The sequence below is a fragment of the Capricornis sumatraensis genome, chromosome X, assembly GCF_032405125.1.
Source record: "Capricornis sumatraensis isolate serow.1 chromosome X, serow.2, whole genome shotgun sequence".
Lineage (NCBI taxonomy): Eukaryota > Metazoa > Chordata > Mammalia > Artiodactyla > Bovidae > Capricornis > Capricornis sumatraensis.
In genome coordinates, this window is record NC_091092.1 from 130483066 (window position 1) to 130503468 (window position 20403).

The window sequence follows — 20403 nt, forward strand, 5'->3', positions numbered from 1 at the left end:
ATATTATTGCTATTAATTCTGCAGATATAAGATCTCAGTTGAGGATCTGACTCAACTGAGGATGTGAATATCCTATACTTACACCTCCCTTCCCATTATCTAGTTTAGTTGCAGATTCTGGCCAGTGAACTATTAAATTATACAGAGCACCATCTTATTTCTTACATAACTTTTGCTTATAGCATCTGGTATGTTTTCATATCAGGAAAAAAATGACCATGTCTGTCAGCCTCAGGGCACGCTGGCATGGTAGCTAACCCTTAGAGGTTACTTACTATTTCCCAATGGATGAGTCAAGGACAAAATGTTACAGGCAATCTACCCTGCAAGCAAGACTGCTGGGAGGGCTGGAAGGGTGCAGACTAGTGAAGAGTCCAGAAGAGTAAGGGGGGCAGAGAAGCACTAGGTCAGTAGCACCTCCTGTTGGGATAGGCGATAGGGGCCATGACACCACCTGCCCCACTGAAGTCTGGGGATACTGATGCACTTAGGGGTGAAATGGTGCTGCTGTAAGGAGCCTTTCCTGTTCACACCACACTATCTACTAAGACCAGAGGGGCCTAGGAATCAAATACCACACTCCTTTCCAGCTTTACAAAGTACTCTCTGACACCAGGAGTTCAACTGGGTGTTTTCAGCTACATCTAAGAGGCTAATTCAGAGGCACCCTGACTATCAATCAGTGGGGGCCCCAGCTACTACCACAAAACTTCTGAACACCATAAACCTTTAATGAAATGCTCACAGAGATGGGGTAGAAAAGCAACACTGACCCCACAAGTAAAATGCGCTTATTTGCTTTCATGTAACCAACCTGTCTAACCACATGGATGCTGGAATCCTCATATGTACCAGCCTACCATTTTGATATTTCTCACTGCCTCTAAGCATGGATTCTGAAATACCTTAAGGTGGCAACCCAATTAGTCACGCTATTTACTGAATCAACATCTTTGTCCCATAAACATCCTTCAATCTCTATCCCAAGCACCCTCTTCTTATGTCCTGGAGCCACCTTTCTTTCAGTGATTCAGTATCTCCTTAATATTCTCATCCTGTAATACACGTTTGCCTTTCATGTAGAAGTGTCTCTCAGTGAAGAAATTAGGTGACTACAATCACTTGAATCATTAAGAAGTGTGGGTACATTGGGAGCACCCGAGGAATACCATAAGAGACAGCTACAAAAGATGTAGGCTGAGAAAAGTAAATTTCAGTATCATTCAGTAAAATGTTTTAAAAATAAGGGATAGAAAATTTCAAAACGAATTATAAGTAGATGGAAATAAGTAGGAAAAGGAGGCTGGATGCTGTGAAATACAGGACCTCTTTGTGGTAATAACAGTGACCACTGGGGTATCTGTGGGTTCTAGGTAGAGTCAGGGAAGTAGAACACACACATCAACCATCTACCCCTTAGGAGATGATCAAACTCCAGCTAGGGTTTGAAATCAAATGGGGAATGAATGTGGTAAAACAAGATGTCAAACTAAGAATAAATCACATGCATTCCTATAAAATTTATCAAACTAGTTTTTCCAGTTATACACAAAGGCAAACAAACATATACCCTCTCCCTCCCTCCCTCCTTTCCCTCTCTCCCTCCTCCAGCTCTTCTTCCTCCCTCCTTTCCCCTCCTCCTTCCATTTAGTCAGAGGAAGAGAATTTGGCTGTTTCAGCAACACATTGTACTGATATTTACCATCCCTAAAACAGATTTTCCCAGCCCTAATCTCTACCCATAAAGAATCTGCCTGCAATGAGGGAGACCTGGGTTTGATCCCTGGAGTGGGAAGATCCCCTGGAGAAGGAAATGGCAACCCACTCCAGTACTCTTGCCTGGAGAATCCCATGGACAGAGGAGCCTGAGCGGACTACAGTCCATGGGATTGCAAAGAGTTAGAAACGACTAAGTGACTAACACTTTCACTTTCTCTCTCTACCCATAAACTAATTCAACTTTGCTGTCAAGAAGGTAGAAACAACAAATCGGTGCCAGCAGGTCTGGGGTGCTCCAGAACCAAAAAGACGTAGAGTTCCTAACCTCCTCCAAGTGCATCGGGGACCCAGGACCTCCTCTCAACCATACAAGAGAAATGCTAAAAAAAAAAACTACACCAGTATTTCATTTTTTACTTATCATACTGACCAAGATTCCTAAGTTTCTTAGTACACTGCATTTGCATGGATATGAGAAAAGACACACTCTCATACATTGTTAGTAAGTGTATAAATGTGCACAGTCTCTAATTTGAAAATCTCTACCAAAAACTAACAATGTATAGCCATCTCACCCAGTTATTCCATTTCTAAGAACTGATCCTACATATATACAGTAAGTTTTGAGAATCTGCCCCTAGAAGACTATTAAGTTCATCCCTTCAGAAAGGAAAAAAAAATCACAGCACATATGTTTACGGTTTAAAAATTGAGTAAAAGATATTTTTAGTGGGATCTAGTTGGAAGGATATTTTATTTCTCAGACCAGTCTCTCTAAAGCCAGGTTAAGGTATACTGCATATATTACATATATAAGAGTAGCTGTATGTACTTATATATACATAAAACATTCCCAAAATGATACAAAACAAATGGACTACTTTGGCTACCTCACGGATGGAAAACCGAGAAATATAGGATGCCCATTCCTCCAGGTGAGGCTCACAGATAAATGGGTGAACAAGCAATGAACTGCTTTTTAAGAATGAAAAAAAAATGGGAACCCCACATGTACAAGAAACATTAGAAAGTTCTCACACTTCATGCTATCAATGGGGAAAAAGCATAGTTAAACTGAGACAAAGGAGAAAACCAAGAAGGCAAGAGTGAGGCTGAAGAGGGCATTTTAAGAAGGTGGTCATTGTTAAATGCTGCCAAGGGGTCAATAAGACACAGACTTAACACAAGGTAGTTTCCGGCAACCATGGCAAAGACAGAAGCAGTGGTGTATGGTGGGAGCAGGAAGGTCAATTCCAAACCCTACACCAGCAAAATCATAAATGACTATGCGATCTAGATGGTTAAGATCACTTGTGAAAAGTAGGCCACAAAGGGGCTTCCCTGGTGATCCAGTAGTGAAGATTCTGTATTTCCAATGCAGAGACAGTGGGTTTGATCCCTGGTTGGGGAAACAGGATCCCGCATGCCACATGGCCAAAGGAAATTAAAATTAAAATACCACAAAATGATCTATCAACACACTACAACAGAGAAGGAGGAAATAAGATTTATCATTTCTTTACAAACACTGTCAACTATTCACCAACATAGGTTGTGTGCTCAGTATCTGAAATTTCATGGGGAAAAATATCCAACATCTGAATGAAAAAATAAAAACATCTGGGCACTGAATCCACATAAGCACCTCTGAAACGCCAAGCCCACAAGCTGCAACAGTGCCGACCCAGAGTCCCTGAAAGCCTTCCCCAGTTCCCAGAGGCCATGTCCCTTCCAACGAAGACATGAAGGACTTAAATACAAGGCCACAGAGGAAGCTACAAGATAGTGAGGCTGTCATGGGCACAGCAACGTGGGGAATGAGTGACTCCGGCACAGTCTAGCACCACGACCAATCCCTATTAATCGCCTACCACCAAAATCCTTCACGTCACATCCTCTCATCTTACATGGCTAATTCTGGTTGGCATCTGTTTTCTGTGATGTGCAGTCCAGCCAAATCAAGTTGACAGGCATAAGAAGGAAACCTAAGAACTGAAGAAAAACACATCAGCCATGAAAACCACAGACTGCTGTCCCAAAAAAGCCCCCTTGTTCTCCTCTTAAACTGAAGGCAATGCTCCAAACAGGAGGAGGGACCTCCACTGACACCAAACAAACATTAAGGGAATCAGACAGTTGCAGAGAATTACAATGGACTATTAAATCCATTCCAACTAATTCACGTTACAGAAAAGAGAAGGAACTTGCCTCAGGTCACGCAGCATATGGCTAGACCTGGGCAAAAACCTGTCTGACTTTTGTGCATGATCCCATAAGTCCTCTTAATGGCCAATGGCTGCCAAATACTTCTATTCAGTCCCTACTGTCCCCAGGCTCTGGCCACGTATATCCTACCATCTCCCTGACACTGCCTTTTGGCTGTCTCAAAAGCTCAAATCTCAACACTGATCTTATGATCTTGCCTCAATACTCCCAACACTGGTTTTTCATTCAGGGCTTCTCAGATTAACAGATGACATCACCATCCATCCACTTCCTGAGACAAAGACCAGAGAGTGGTGTCCAGTGTTTGAACTCTAGCCCAACTGCTTCCTAGCTGTGACCTTAAGCAAGCTAAATGAAGTCTTTATACCTCAGGTTCTGTCATCTGAAAAATGGGATAATGATAGAAATTACCTTATAAGATAGTTCTAAGCACAGCAAGAGAGGTGAATAAAATGCAAAGCTCATAGTAAATGTCTCTGTTTGTGGAGCTCCCTCTCTCCTCTTGCCTGCTTTCCCCCAGCCCCACTCCCTCACCTGGACAATAAGGATCAGCCCTTCCCCTTTCAACTCAAATTTGATTTCCCACTGGAAGACTTCCTTGATCAACCCCTGCCTGCTAACGCTGGGTCCTAACTTCCCACCTCCATTTTTCATCCTCAAAGCACAGTATAATTTCTGCTCACCACATATCATAATTATATATTTGCTTTGTGATGGTCTGATCAATAGCCACCTCCTCCAGTAGTCTGTAAGCTCTAGGAGGGCAGGGAATGGGAGTGTTATATCTCATTTTGTACTCTCAACATGGTACCTGGCACTTAACAGGTGTTTAGTAAATATTAGTTGCTTAAAGTACTCAAGAAATAGAGGAAAATATTTAATAGAATGGGAAAGACTAGAGATCTTTTCAAGAAAATCAGACATATCAAGGGAATATTTCATGCAAAGATGGGCACAATAAAGAAAAGAAAAGGCAAGGACCTAACAGAAGCACAAGAGATTAATAATAGGTGGCAAGAATACACAGCAGAACTGTACAAAAAAGGTCTTAATGATCCAGATAACCACGATGGTGTGATCACTCACCTAGAGCCAGACATCTGGGAATGCAAAGTTAAGTGGGCCTTAGGAAGCATCACTATGAACAAAATTAGTGGAGGTGACAGAATTCCAGCTGAGCTATTTCAAATCCTAAAAGACGATGCTGTGAAAGTGCTACACTCAATATGTCATCTAATTTGGAAAACTGAGCAGTGGCCACAGGCCTGGAAAACGTCAGTTTTCATTCCAATCCCAAAGAAGGGCAATGGCAAAGAATGTTAAAACTACCATACAATTGCACTCATCTCACATGCTAGCAAGGTAATGCTCAAAATCCTTCAAGCTAGGCTTTAACGGTATGTGAACCAAAGACTTTCAGATGTAAAAGCTGGATTTAGAAAAGGCAGATTGATCTTTGATTGAAGATCAAATTGCCAACATCCAATGGAGATAGAAAAGGCAAGAGAATTTCAGAAAAACATCTACTTCTGCTTCACTGACTATGTTAAAGCCTTTGACTGTGTGGATCACAACAAACTGTGGAAAATTCTGAAAGAGATGGGAATGCCAGACCACCTGACCTGCCTCCTGAGAAATCTGTATGCAGGTCAAGAAGCAACAGTTAGAACTGGACATGGAACAACAGACTGGTTCCAAATTGTTAAAGGAGTCCATCAAGGCTGTACATTATCACCCTGCTTATTTAATGTATATGCAGAGTACATCGTGGGAAATGCTAGTCTGGATGAATCACAAGCTGGAATCAAGATTGCTGGGAGAAATATCAACAACCTCAACTATGCAGATGATACCACCCTAATGACAGAGAGCAAAGAGGAACTAAAGAGCCTCAGGATGAAGGTGAAAGAGGAAAGTGAAAAAGCTGGCTTAAAACTCAACATTCAAAAAATGAAGATCATGGCATCCAGTCTCATCACTTCATGGCAAATAGATGGGGAAACAATGGAAACAGTGGCAGATTTTATTTTCCTGGGCTCCAAAATCACTGCAGACAGTGACTGCAGCCATGAAATTAAAAAACGCTTAGAAGGAAATCTATGACAAACCTACACAGTGTATTAAAAAGCAGAGATATCACTTTGCTGACAAAGGTCCGTATAGTCAAAGCTATGGTTTTTTCCAGTAATCATGTATGGATGCGAGAGTTGGACCATAAAGAAGGCTAAGCACTGAAGAATTGATGCTTTCAAACTGTGGTGCTGGAGAAGACTCTTGAGAGTCCCTTGGAGAGCAAGGAGATCAAACCAGTCAATCCTAAAGGAAATCAGTCCTGAATATTCATTGGAAGGACTGGTGCTGAAGCTCAAATACTTTGGCCACCTGATGCATAGAGCCAACTCACTGGAAACAACTTTGATGCTCAGAAAGATTGAGGGCAGGAGGAGAAGGGGGCAACAAAGGATAAGATGGATGGATAGTATCACTGACTCAATGGACATGAGTCTGAGCAAACTTTGGGAGACACTGAAGGACAGGGAAGTCTGGCATGCTGCAGTTTATAAGGTCGCAAAGATTCAGACATGATTTAGAAACTGAACAACAATAAGTTTTTTAAAGTGCTCAGGAAGCATGTTTACCAGCAGAAAAATGGGCCTAGAGATTAGAAGAGAAGGCTTGGGACACCAATCTAAAGGAGAGCCCAAGGCTATCACCTGCCAGGTGGCTACACAGAAAGGGCCCGGTGAGCCCCATCCGACCATAGCGAAGCTCAGGATTTACTGCTTGTTTGACCGTCATTCTAACAGTTCAGGATGTAGTCTCCACAGCACTAGAATCAGCATTAGACTCTGCAGAAACAAGGACAGCCACACCTTGTAGATTTTTTTAGATGAATCCCAGTCCCTCTGATACCTTTCTTAATGTAACTATCACTCCACAGTGGGTGTGATTCTCATGTTTAAAAACACTTATTTCTGTACCACAGGACCTCCAAATGCAGCCAACTACTCCATCTGGGTGCTCAGCTGAAGAAACAACTGTCTGTTCCAACTTAGGGGTAAAACTAGCTCTACTGGGCTTAGGAGAGAATAGCATCTTGGCTCCCCAGTGTGGTACCAATAAGGGATTTTTCAGGAATATTTTTTACTATACCTAATGTTTATTTATACAGCAACTCTAGACCCTAGTCTCCTTGTACCCTGGCACTCTAACGAATATAGTGAAGTATTTCAAAGAACAGGTTTTGATACTGGGCAAGTCTGGTTCAAATTCTGGCTCTGCCACTTACTAGTTATAAATGAAACTTTAGACCCATGACCTGACCTCTCTCAGTCAGTTACCTCATCTGTAGTTGGATATGATAGTTGGAGGAAGTGTTACACACAAATACACAGCATAAAGCTGAATTATCTACCATCTTTAAGAAAATTCTTTGTACACAAGAGTTTACCTCAGAAATTCTGTATCATGCCTACCATATATCATGCCTACCGATCTCCAGAGGCTATAAAGTGGACACCTCAACCTCCCTTAGCCTTGTTTATTCTCTTCTAGAATACCAGCCCACTTCATTATGGGACTATCTAAGATCACCCTCTATTGTGAGGAGGTCTCCCTATGCATAAATGATGTTTCTTCCTCAGTTGGACAATTGAAATGTTATACAAACCACCCTTCTTCTTCCTGTCTTTAGAGTGAAACAGCCAACTCAGTTTTCCCATGGTTTCTCTCACACTGATGCACTCACCCTATTTTGGGAATATGACTCCGCCAGCATAGGACTCAGAGGTACTACACAACATAACAGTTGCAGACATGGGGTGAAAAAACAGCTCTTTATCCAAAGGAAACAATGGAGAAAAGGAAAGTAAAATTTTCTAAGTTGTGGTGTAACAAGGAGAAACTGAGATATCACTTGTGCTTCAACCATATTTCTTTTGTATCAACTACAAATAGGAAACTGTAGCTGCTGCCAAGTAACTGTTCTTCAAATAGCAGTGGACTAGGTAGGCACTGACAGAAAATACAGGAGAATCACCTCTGCCTTCCAAAGCTGGTAATTCAAGGAGGCACAAAACAAACGGGCAATAGCAAAGTATGCACTGAATGTGTAATAGTAAAGAATAAGGCAGAGATTTAAAAAAAGTCTGTTTTAGACAAAGTAAAGGCCTCCTGAAGGAGGTGCCTAATGATTAAGCAGATGAAGGTGGAAGGGCATTTTAGACCAAAAATCAAAAACCAGGCTAGAGTAGTCTAGAGACACAGAGAAGGGAAGAAACAGACAGAGTAAAAAGATTTAGAAAATATACAAGCAACAGAACAAGAAATACAATATCTGCATTAGGGGATAACTTTATATCCTCCTTAAAAGGGGGAGGGGATTCAAAAAGTCACACCCCTGAAGTCTCCCACTGGCATAAGCCAACAGAGGCATCACTTACCCGGATAAGGGAAGCCTGATGCCGAGGGGGTTTGGCTCCTGGGCCTCCTGATGAGGGTCCCTCAGGCAGGACAAGGGGCTGTCTAGCTTCATAAGGAGCTGAAACGGCAGGAGGGAAAGTCAGCATGGTTCACAAAGATTCCACCCACAATTTATGAATTCACATTCAAACTGCTATAGTGTCTGTTCTTTGGGGAAGAATTAGTAATTAGTTTATATACAAAGGGTCACCTAAGACAAACAAGGGCTTCCCTCATAGCTCAGTAAGTAAAGAATCTGCCTGCGATGCAGGAGACCCTGGTTCAATTCCTGGGTCAGGAAGATCTGCAGGAGAAGGGATAGGCTACCCACTCCAGTATTCCTGGGCTTCCCTTGTGGCTCAGCTGGTAAAGAATCCGCCAGCAATGTGGGAGACCTGGGTTCGATCCCTGGGTTGGAAAAATCCCCTGGAGAAGGGAAAGGCTACCCATTCCAGTATTCTGGCCTGGAGAATTCCATGGACTAAGTCCATGGGGTCGCAAAGAGTCAGATACAACTGAGTGACTTTCACTTTCACTTTCTTTCACTTAAGACAACAAACCTTGGTGCCCCTGGGTACAATTTAACTGAACCATCTAAAGATAGTCAACCAAGTCATAATAAAGCAGGGAGATATTTACATCAGGTTAAGATTAGCAATAAATTGGAAAAGTGAAATGTTGCAAACCTAAACTGGGATAGAAAATAATGAGTGTAGTTAGAAAAGTGCCATGTTTTAAGTGTTCAACTTCTAAATATAAGGTAAATTCTATATATACCCTGCTATTTAGAATGCTTCCACTCATCATACACACTCCCAAGGAGCAAGAAAGTGAGCATGAATTTTGAACATTAAGAATCAACATTATCATTTTGCTTATTTTTGAAAAATAAATGCCACTATCTTCTTCTCCTTATGGAAAGAATGTAAAACCAAATAGAGAAAAAATACAAAAAGGAATAAATTCATTTTATATTTATTACTTTATCATTCAATAACCAAACTAAAAATAATTTTGCTACCTTTAAGAAAAGTTTTTAAGTCACAAAAATGAATGCATATTTTTCATTCCTTTTATTTCCAGAACACTTAATAACAACTTTTCCAATATGATACAAAAACGGTTAAACGGAACCAGGCAGTATTCAGCTCCAACAGAAAGGGGAAATTATCACTCAAGATGAAACTATTTCTGATCTCTGTAGGTTAACAGTTCAGGTTTTTGGAAGTATATAAGTAAGTAAAAGGTTTTCTTTCTATAGCTTCCTTATACATCAAATTAAGTAGAGACAGAAGAGCAGCCTGTTGTGGAATCACCTTTAGCAGAGTTCGAACTTTTTAAAATAAAGAAGGTATAACAACAGCACATCAAGAACAACAAACGACTCTTGGGCTCACATCTGCTCTTTGTATTTCCTCCAAGGAAATGGAATACATCATTATACAATTATTATTAACACAATATTATAACATTAAATTACATTAAAACATCAAAATCACTGCCTGGAAAAACATGAAGTGGATTTTCTGATGCTGCTAAGAATAGATGAAAAACATAAAACCTGCAAAAGAAACATACATAGAGAACTCATAGTCCAAATCTTAAAAAATAAGTCTCAGATGGTAGGCAGGTGTTGTCCTCAAAGAAGGATTTTTAAGATCATTCCATTTTGAAGGATCATCAAATTTAACTCCTACTGAAAGATCTGAACCACAGCAAACTGTACCATGGCTGGGATACCAATGGTCATAAGCTTTCCCTGGGAAGTTGATCCCTCTGCCTCCCCTTAGAGGGAGGGAACTACTACTGCTCAGGAAGGACACATGTAGGAGGCAGCTGACTGGCCCATGGCTCCAATCCCTCACCAACAATGGCCTTCTTTCCCTTTAAAGAGACAGACGTATCTTATCAATAAGGCTTAAATGAACACTGAGTCACATGGTGGGTCATTTTTCGAGAGGCCTGGCCTCAACGGCAGATTTTCTCTTCATACTCCTGCGGGAAGCATGGGTTGGTCACACCTGCCTATGACTGGAACGATGAGTGTCTAAAGCCTTCTGGTCACAAATCTTAGACACATGCTCCTATCAGCTGGTACCAGAGCTGATATTCAGGCCACTATTGCTCTGACTCCTGTCTCATTCCTCAACTGAAACTGAACTCAGGAGGTAAAAGATAGGTACACTACTCATTGTCTCTACACTTTCCCTCCAAAATAAAACCTGAAACATGCAACTCAATACAAAACAAATAATTCTTAGATCCCCTTATAAGAGGTTGAACAAGGAACTAGAAGTACCACCTTTCTCCAAGGGGAAGATTATAAAATGAACCTTAAAAGATTTCATCATTCTGAGATTCAGAGTCAAACTAGAACAGAGATCGCAACTAACTGCCCAAAAAAGACTCTCCATCTGCAGTCATCCAATGAATGATATCTAGAAGGTGACAAGAATATTTGAGCTTCAAAAACATAATGAGTACCATATTCTAGAAACACAAAAGAAAATACAAGGGAACATCTTAGCACCTACAATGTGCCAGGAATTCTGCTAGGAATAGATATTTATATAATATTACTCATTTCATCCAAAGAGCAAAATTCTAAGGCAGACTTTATTTCATTTCACAGATAAGGGAAATTGAGCCTCAGAAAAACAAAATACCCATAGTCATACAGGCTGGAAATGGAAAGAAATGAGAAATGTAAGCCTACCAAGTCTACCTTTAGGCCCAGGAGACTGACATCATAGCCCATGCTCTTAAGTGAGAAGATATCTAGAACTGATACATAAGAATAAGATGCATAAGAAAAAGTAGAACAGACATTGATTTTAAAATAAGACTTTAGACACCAGAAGAAGCAGGTTTAAAGAGTCAAAAGTAGTTTTCTCTGCATAGAAGAAATATATCTCAGCATAGCAATGAATAGCCCATATATGACAAACGCACAGCTAACATTAAACTTAATGGTAAAAAGCTGAAAGCATTTCCTCTAAGATCAGGAACAAGACAAGGATGTCCATTCTCACCACTTTCATTCAATGTACTTTTGGAAGTCCTGGCCATAGCAATCAGATAAGAAAAAGAAATAAAAGGAATCCAAAAGGAATCCAAATTGGAAAGGAAGTAAAACTGCCACTGTTTGCAGATGATGTGATACTACAAACAGAAAATTCTAAAGATGGCACCAGAAAACTATTAGAACACATCAGTTAATTTGATAAAGTAGCAAGATTCAAAACTAATAGGCAGAAATCTGCTGCATGTCTATACACTAACAATGAAGTATCAGAAAGAGAAATTAAGGAAACAACCCCACTCACCATCATATCAGAAAACAATAAAATACCTAGGAATAAACCTACCTATGGAAGCAAAAGACCTGCACTCAGAAAACTATAAGACACTAATGAAAGAAACTGAAGATGATACAAATGGAAATATATACCATGTATATGCTGTTAAAATGACCATACTACCCAAGGCAATCTAGAAACTGAATGTAATCCCTATCAAATTATCAATGGATTTTTCACAGAACTAGAACAAAAAAAATTTAATTTGTATGAAAACAGAAAAGACCCCAAACAGCCAAAAACAATAATGAGAAAGTTAGAATGGAGCTGGTGTAATCAAACTTCCTCACTTCAGACTATACTACAAAGCTACAGTCATCAAAACAGTATGGTACTGGCACAAAGACAGGCACACAGATCAATGGAACAGGATAGAAAACCCAGAAATAAACCCATGCACTTATGGTCAATTAATCTACAACAAAGGAGGCAAGAATATACAATGAAGAAAAGATACTCTATTCAATAAGTGATCCTGGAGAAAGCAGACAGGTACATGTAAAAGAATGAAATTACAGTATTCTCTAATACCATATACAAAAAAAAACTTAAAATGGATTCAAGGCCAAAATTTAAGACCAGATACTGTAAAACTTTTAGGAGAAAATATAGGCAGGACACTCTGACATAAATCACAGCAATATTTTTTTGGATCCATCTCCTACAGTAGTGGAAACAAAAAGAAAAATTTAAAAATAAGATCTGGGACTTTCCTGGAGATCCAGTGGCTAGGACTCTGTGCTCCCAGTGCAGGGGGGCCAGGTTAAATCCCTGGTCAGGGAACTAGGTCCCACATGCATGCTGCAATTAAGACTCAATGAAGATAAGAAACAATTTTTTAAAAAGGGCTTATTTTTTAAAATGGGACCTAATTAAACTCAGTTTTTATACAACAAATGAAACAATAACATATATGTACTACTAAATACAAAATATATAAACAAGGACCTACTGTATAGCACAGGGAACTATATTCAATACCTTGTGATAACCTATAATGGAAAAGAATCTGAAAAAGGACACATACACATATATATATCACTTTGCTGAACACTGAAACATTGTAAATCAACTGTACTTTTACAAGTAAATTTAAAAGAAAGAAAGGTAGTTGCCTCTGGAAACCAGAACCAGGTTGAGTCGGAAGGAGAAGTATTATTGTGATTTAAACATGATTTTTAAAAATACAGATAGCAACTTCTGCCTCTGAGAGTTGTGGTAAGTAGAAAACAGTGCACACAAAGAACTCGGAACAATGCATGGCACTTGAGTCTCACCCAGTGAGCATCAGCTATAGCCACATCCAGCAAAGGTGAGCAGGCGCCCAGGAGAGAGGCAGAGGGGGGGCTCTGAATCACAGACTGTCCAAAGATGCTGAGCCTGATTTAAAACGCACACATATGCCCCATTAGCCAGAAATCATGGCAGAATCCTGGACAGAAAAGCAACCCTAGAAAAATGGATTCCTAGAAAATTTTCCTAGCAGCAAAACTCATTTCTGAAAATGCATAAATTCAAGTTTAGGGATCATGATGTAGGAGAAAAACCAGGAAGGGGTAACAGAAACTTAGAAAACAATGTTTCAAGAATAAAAGAGTGCCCACAAGAAAATGTCACTTCACATGTAACAGAATAGCTAAGATTAAAAACACTGAAGAAAGAAACCAGAGTACCAACTGCCGGCAAGAACACTGAACTCTTATATATTGCCTATGGGAGTATGCAGTCACTTGGTGAAACTCTTTAGCAGTTTCTTATATCTGCCCTAAGGTGCATCAATTCCACTCCCAGGTGCTAGAGAAATGACATATGTCACAAAAAGACTCATACACACGTGTTCACAGCATCCTTATTCATAACAGCCAAATGCTGGAAATAACCTAAATATTCATCAACAGAAGAATGGATCATCACTCCATGATACAGTCATACAGTGGAACAACACTGAGTAATATATTAACAGGAACAAACTGCTGAGACACGTAACATGAAGAATCTCAACCACTGTGCTGAGGAAAAGACACCCAAGAGTACGGTCATTCACTATGATTCCATTTATATGAGCTTCTAGAAGAAGCAAAACTAATCTATGGTGATAAAAATCAGTACGGTGTTATCATGGGGGAGGCAGGGAGCACAGAGAAAGTGACTGGAAAGGGGCATCTCTGAAGTGGCAGAAATATTGGTTTTAATGTCAGGCAGACTTTTTATTGAAGTATACAGTTGATTTACAATATACTTTTAGCATAGTGATTACAGTATTTTTATCGATTATATTCCATTTAAAGTTATTTTAAAATAATTGCTGTATCTCCCTGTGCTGCCTAATATATCCTTGCAGCTTATGTATTTTATACATAGTAGTTTGTACCTCTTAAATGAACCTTTTTTTTTTTTGGCTGCACTGGGTCTTCACTGCTTCTGCATGAGCTACTCTCTTCATTGCAGTGCTCAGGCTCAGTAGTTGTGGCATGCAGGCTCTAGAGCTTGGGCTCAGTAGTTGTGGTACCTGGGTTTAGTTCCTCCATGGCATATGGAACCTTTCTGGACCAAAGATCAAACTCATATTCCCTGCATTGGCAGTGGATTTTTATTTACTGTGCCACCAGAGAAGTCCAAGTAGTTTGTACCTATTAATCCCCTACTCCCTCCACTTTCAACTACTAGGTTTGTTTTTTGTATCTGTGAGTAGGTTTCTGTTTTATTAAATTTATTCACCTATTTTATTTTTTGTATTCTACACATAAGCGATAGCATTGCTCTTTCTCTGCCTTATTTCACTAAGGATAATACCCTTTAGATCCATCCATGTTGTTACAAATGGTAAAATTTCATTCTTTTTTATGACTCAATATTCCATTGTATATATGTATGTACGTGTATCTTCTTTCTTCATTCATCTGTTGATAGACACTTAGGTTGCTCTTGTATCTTGGCTATTGTAAATAATACTGCTCAGAACACTGGGATGCATATAGTTTTTCAAATTTGTGCCTTTATTTTTTTCAGATATATACTCAGCAGTAGAACTCCTGGATCATATGGTAAGAAAATACTTTATCCATGATAAAAGTGGTAGATACATGGGTATATCCATTTGTTAAAACTCAAATTGAAGATTTTAAATGTGTGCATTTTATCACATGTAAATTTTAGCTCACTTTTTTAAAAAAAGGCTAAGAAAGAATGAAAGCATGGACAACCTTGACACAAGCTGCTAAAAGTCAACAACAAAGAAGAGAAGCAGGTTGTTTCTTTGGCACTAGGGGAATGAAAGCCCAATTTGAATGGAATGAGGAGAACATGGAGTGTGAAGGAGAGAAAGCTGGTACAGACAGGTTTTTTAAGGAATAACAACCAAAAAAAGACATGGTAGAACCTGGTGACTCAGTAGAACAAAAATGACTCACCTTTGAATTAAAAACCAAAAACTAGGCACCATGCTAGGCATCGGACTCCAACTTCCAAAACTAGATGAAATTAAGAAAAAAATCCACTTCTAAAAACAGGGAAATGTGGCAGGAGAGACTATAAGAGGAAAATGAAGAATTCTCAATCCCATTTCATTTTCGGACACCAATGGCACACTCAAGTTCTGGGGGAGTGATTTTTCATTCCTATTCCCTTACATTCATGTTCTCGCTTATCCTCACAACAGCCCTATAGGATACTATTACTCTGTTTCAAAAGAAAAGAGGAAAATCATGGTTCAGAGTAGTAAGTAGCTTGCCCAAAGTCACATAGCTAGTCACATAAACCCTCATCTTCTGATTCCAATCAAAAGATTTTCCCAGGACTTCCCTGGTGACACAGTGGATAGGAATCTGCCTGCTAATGCAGGGGATATGTGTTTGATCCCTGGTCCAGGAAGATTCCACATGCCATAGGGCAACTAAGCCCATGAGCCACAACTACTGAGCCTGAGAGCTGCAACTACTGAAGCTCATGTGCCTAGACCCTGTACTCCACAAGAGAAGCCACCACAATGGGAAGCCCAAGTACCACAACAAAGAGTAGTCCCCGCTTGCTGCAACTAGAGAAAGTCTGTGCAAAGCAACAAAGACCCAGCACAGCCAAAAATAAAAAAGAAAGAAAAATTAAAGAAAAAAAGATTTTCTCATTATGCCATACCTGCTTCTTTCAGCAAGATTATAGCCTCTCTTTAGTTCAGTCTAGCACACTTTTATCTGTGTCCCTCTAGAAGTCATCACTATTTTCAATGCAGCAAAAACCTGCAGAAACTGGGTCATTTTCAGTTACAGCTCACAGAATAAAAAGAGTGGGGGGTTACAGATATCCAATTCTAGAATACCTATAAAGGTCGTATCTTCAGCTAGGAGCCTGAATTCCACAAGGACAAGATGCTGCAGTGAATTTGTGGAGCTTTAAGCACTGCAGCCTAGGCAGCCAACTGTATAAGTCATTCTCAGAACCAACTAACGTATTTTACCACTAACATAGCCAACATAACACAAATGTGAGCAAGCAAGCAAGGGCACAATTGGATACTTCACACACCTCAACACAACGCTTCCCCTGGCATTTCTCTTATTATTTTTATTCTCAAGCACAAGAGCTAAATATTTTCACTTATGTGCTCAGTCTTTAAAGGTTGAATCAATTCTTCTGCAGAATTCTATTTTTTAAGTAGTTTCATGAGAGCAGGTATCATATAAATATGTTTGGTATGTTTGCAGAAAGGAATAAGAATTCAAAAACAATACAAATTCTTCATGTGTGATGTTCCTGTGTAATGAAATTTGTAAATGAAGGATTAAATCATCTAAATCATTATCTACAAGTCTAAAGATAAACTAGTTTGTAGGACAGAAAATAAGGCATTACTAATATAGATTTCATTTTATGTTTTTTTTTAAACCTTGTTTGAGAGTATAAAATTAAATTGAGTCTGGTTTACAGAGCCAGAGATAAGTCAGGAGACTCAGAAACTGGTCGCATTGCTGACTGATAGAGCAAAGTGTCTCTAAGACACTGCCTGGGACAGCTGGCCTCTTACCTGAATGCATCTGCTCCGTGCTGCTCCGCAGTTTGCTGTAGCCATGGCTCAAGGGCACCCTCTGGTAATGAGGCGGGGAAGAAGGAGGGGAGGCAAGAGGTGACATCGAGGGAGACTGCGTTTCCTGCTTCAAAGAACCAGAGTAGAGTTCAGAGGGAATCACTCAAGGAGCCTGGTGCTCTGAGCTGCAGTTATGAAGTATAATGACTGCTTTAACAAATGAAGATGCTTTCTCAAAAACGCAGCTTGGTTAAAAAGCACTGTCTGAGGATTCAAAAGTCTCCCAGAGAACAGTCTCGCCAGAACTCAGTTACCTAAATTACTAAAACAAGCCTGACACACTTCCAGTTACTCCAATAATACTATCCTTGGGAAAACAAAAGACAACTGATCACATGAAATAACATTCAAACTCTACAATTTTGATCTCTTTGTGAATAGATTCAATTTTCATTCATTAATAAAAGCTCTTATTCCCTGGATCTACACTTATCAAGTCTTCCAACAATGTGGATATTTTTTAAATATTTTAAATGGTAATGCTAAATATTCTTGGAGCTGACTAGTCAAAGTAAAATGTCAACTTTTTTTATACTGAGAAATTCCAAAACAATTCATTATGGGTAAACTCCAACTAGCCTACTCCTAAACACTAGGATGGCACCTTAATAAAGTACAAATCTCAATTCGAATGTGAACTTTATGTAGGACCACAGGCGAGACAAGCTACTATTACTTGGCTTTTTACTATTACTCGGCTACTGGGTTTCCTCTCTTTTTTTAATGCTACTAATAGACTGGTAACAAGGAAACCATACTTTTTATCAGCATAGAGACTATATATGTGTTCTTAGTAAAAAATAATAATAATAATAATAGTAATTCAATCTGAGATACCAATCAAGTACTCTTTTTCAAGTAAAAGAAAAGAATATTTGCTTTGAATTATAAGTTCACAACCACAGACTGGGTGGGCCTAGCATAAATCCAGACTGAAGTGAAAGGATGTGTCCTCAGTGACACAGCCAGGGGATGAGCCTGAAAAATTCCCAGAGCATCAATCATCCTGGGATAGTGGGCCCTCATTCCTCTCCAAACGGTGGGAAAACATGCCAAAGAGTACTGGCTGAAGATTCTGATATAGGCATACCTCATTTCATTGCACTTCACAGCTATTACTTTTTTAAAAAAACAAAGTTTATGGCAACCCTGCATCAAGCAAGTCTACCAGCACCGCTTTTCCAATAGTATTTGCTCACTTCATGTCTCTGTGTCACATTCTGACAATTCTTAACAATATTTCAAACATTTTCATTATTATCATATTTTTATGGCAATGTATAATCAGTGAGGTTTAATGTTACTACTACTTGCTAAGATGGTAAGTTAGCAGTTTTTAGCAATAAACCATTTTTTAAAATAAGATATAACCATTACAGTTTTTTAGCCACAATGCTATTGCACACTTAGTAGACCATGCTCCTCTGTCCATGGGATTTTCCAGGCAAGAGTACTGGAGTGGGTTGCCATTTCCTTCTCCAGAAGATCTTCCTGATCTAGGGATTGAACCCAGGTCTCCCACATTGTAAGCAAGACGTTTTACCATCTGAGCCACCAGGGAAGTCCTTAGTAGACTACAGTATAGTGTAAATCTAACTTTTGTAAGCACTGCTGCTGCTGCTAAGTCACTTCAGTCATGTCCGACTCTGTGCGACCCCATAGATGGCAGCCCACCAGGCTCCCCCGTCCCTGGGATTCTCCAGGCAAGAATACTGGAGTGGGTTGCCATTTCCTCCTCTATTTGTAAGCACTAGGAAACCAAAAACTTGTGTGACTACTGCAGTGGTCTGAAACTGAACCTGCACTGTTGCCAAAGTATGCCTGTACTCCTTTTTATATAAATCTCTGAAGAACTAGTTTAAAATGTATGAGAATTAGGACATTATACAACAGAACATGCTATATGTCACTTAAATATGACATTTCTGCAACAATACTTCAAATATCCAGCATTATTAGGGTAAACCATATACATTCATTTTCCAACTTAATCCTTTAATAGTCACTGCATTTGAAAAATATTTTTATTGGTCTTTCTAAAACATGACAAATTTCTTTTCCATATAGAAGGTACTACATTGAATATGATTTGACTTTTCTGCATAATTCAGTATCTTCACTGCAAGTACCTTGATGCCCTGAGTGCTCACTAATGTGTAAGTCTATTTTACCTCTTATTGACAGACTCACTCATCTGGAATTTTACACTTTTCTCTCTACTCATTACTATCTGACTATTGCAATTAGTGGTCTAATTTTAAAAGCCTGTACACCCATTCTTGTTCCTGACCTGTACATGTAAAGGCAGCATTTCCCAAGATGGCCCTCCAAATATGCCCGCCAAGAAGGGATTCCCTGGTGAAATAAGTTTAGTACATGCCAATCTCCAGGTCTCTTTATTGCAGGACTTATCAGGGCCTTTACTGTGCTAATATGCACCGTGAATGTCTAAGACAAGAGTATTTAGCCTTTCCCCCAAGAATAAGGCATGAAACAGCATTCTCCAGCCACATTTAACCAGAGAAACCAGATATTTTAGAAGAAAGCACTTATTAAAAACTCCTAGAGGTTACATTTCAAAGAACCCATTTGGAAATGGTGGTTAGATAAATCAAATAAGTGTGTTAAAGCAGTAGCCTTACTTGAGACACAATTCTACATTAAAGTAGGCTCTAAATGGCCCATAGATGGCTCTTGGTAAATGCTATGCATCAGCCTCTCCTTCTTGCTACAAGGAAACTTTATAGGCACACTCCAAGCCTATAATTGTATCCCAGATGGTGCAATTCAAGGAATTGGAAGTTTGACAGCAGCTATGAGGCACTGCTCTGTGAGGGTTCATGGTCAGAAGCAAACAGACTTGCCTGATCAGACTATTTACCTGTTTATCCTCATCGTCGATTCTTTTGAAGGTATTTTTTTCTGTGATTAAATACGGAATCTGAACTTTAGTTCCATGCAGCTCAGCCGTGTTCCCAAACCGGATTTCAGCATCAGTCTTTGACATCATAAAGCGAGGCAGCGGCAGTTCTTTAAGAGCAGAATCAAAGAAGCTCAAGTGAGACTTTATTTGAAAACTGAAAAAAGGGGAACTCAATGGCCAAAAGATGAGTCACTTTTGAGGAAAAATTCCAGAGCACTAAATATAGATTAAACCTGATTTCAACACAATAAAGACTCCTATAATAATGTCATGATAGAAAAATGCTACAATTTAAGCAAGGTATCTTGGCTCAACATTTTTAAACGCTGTCCAATCATTCTAGAACAAATTCAGGTTTTGGACAGATCTCCCATTTCAGCCTTTAGTTTGGCACCAAGAAAAGGGATGTGACATTGTAGAAATCAGTATAAAGCAACAACAGTAGCAGGGAAAACTTATATAGTATTTATTATATGCCAGAGATTATATTAAGATCTGCAAATATTAACTTATTTAATCCTCACAACTCGCTACAGTAAGATGATCATTACCCTTCTTTTACAGATGTGGACTCAGACCAGAAGGAGCTAAGATGACACAGTGTATCTGTGGCAGAGCTGGCTCTTCACAAGTCAGTG

At 39.4% G+C, this 20403-nt stretch overlaps 1 protein-coding gene across 1 annotated transcript in view; it reads right to left on the bottom strand.

The window, feature by feature from the left end:
* Nucleotides 1–20403, bottom strand: part of REPS2 (RALBP1 associated Eps domain containing 2) — a 236098-nt gene that overhangs the window by 136474 nt on the left and 79221 nt on the right. Inside the window, exons 3-5 of the mRNA XM_068963320.1 lie at nt 19724–19872; nt 16783–16906; nt 8388–8485 (exon numbers count right to left, since the gene is read on the bottom strand). Coding sequence (XP_068819421.1) covers nt 8388–8485; nt 16783–16906; nt 19724–19872 — 371 coding nt within the window. The remainder of the gene's footprint in view (nt 1–8387; nt 8486–16782; nt 16907–19723; nt 19873–20403) is intronic.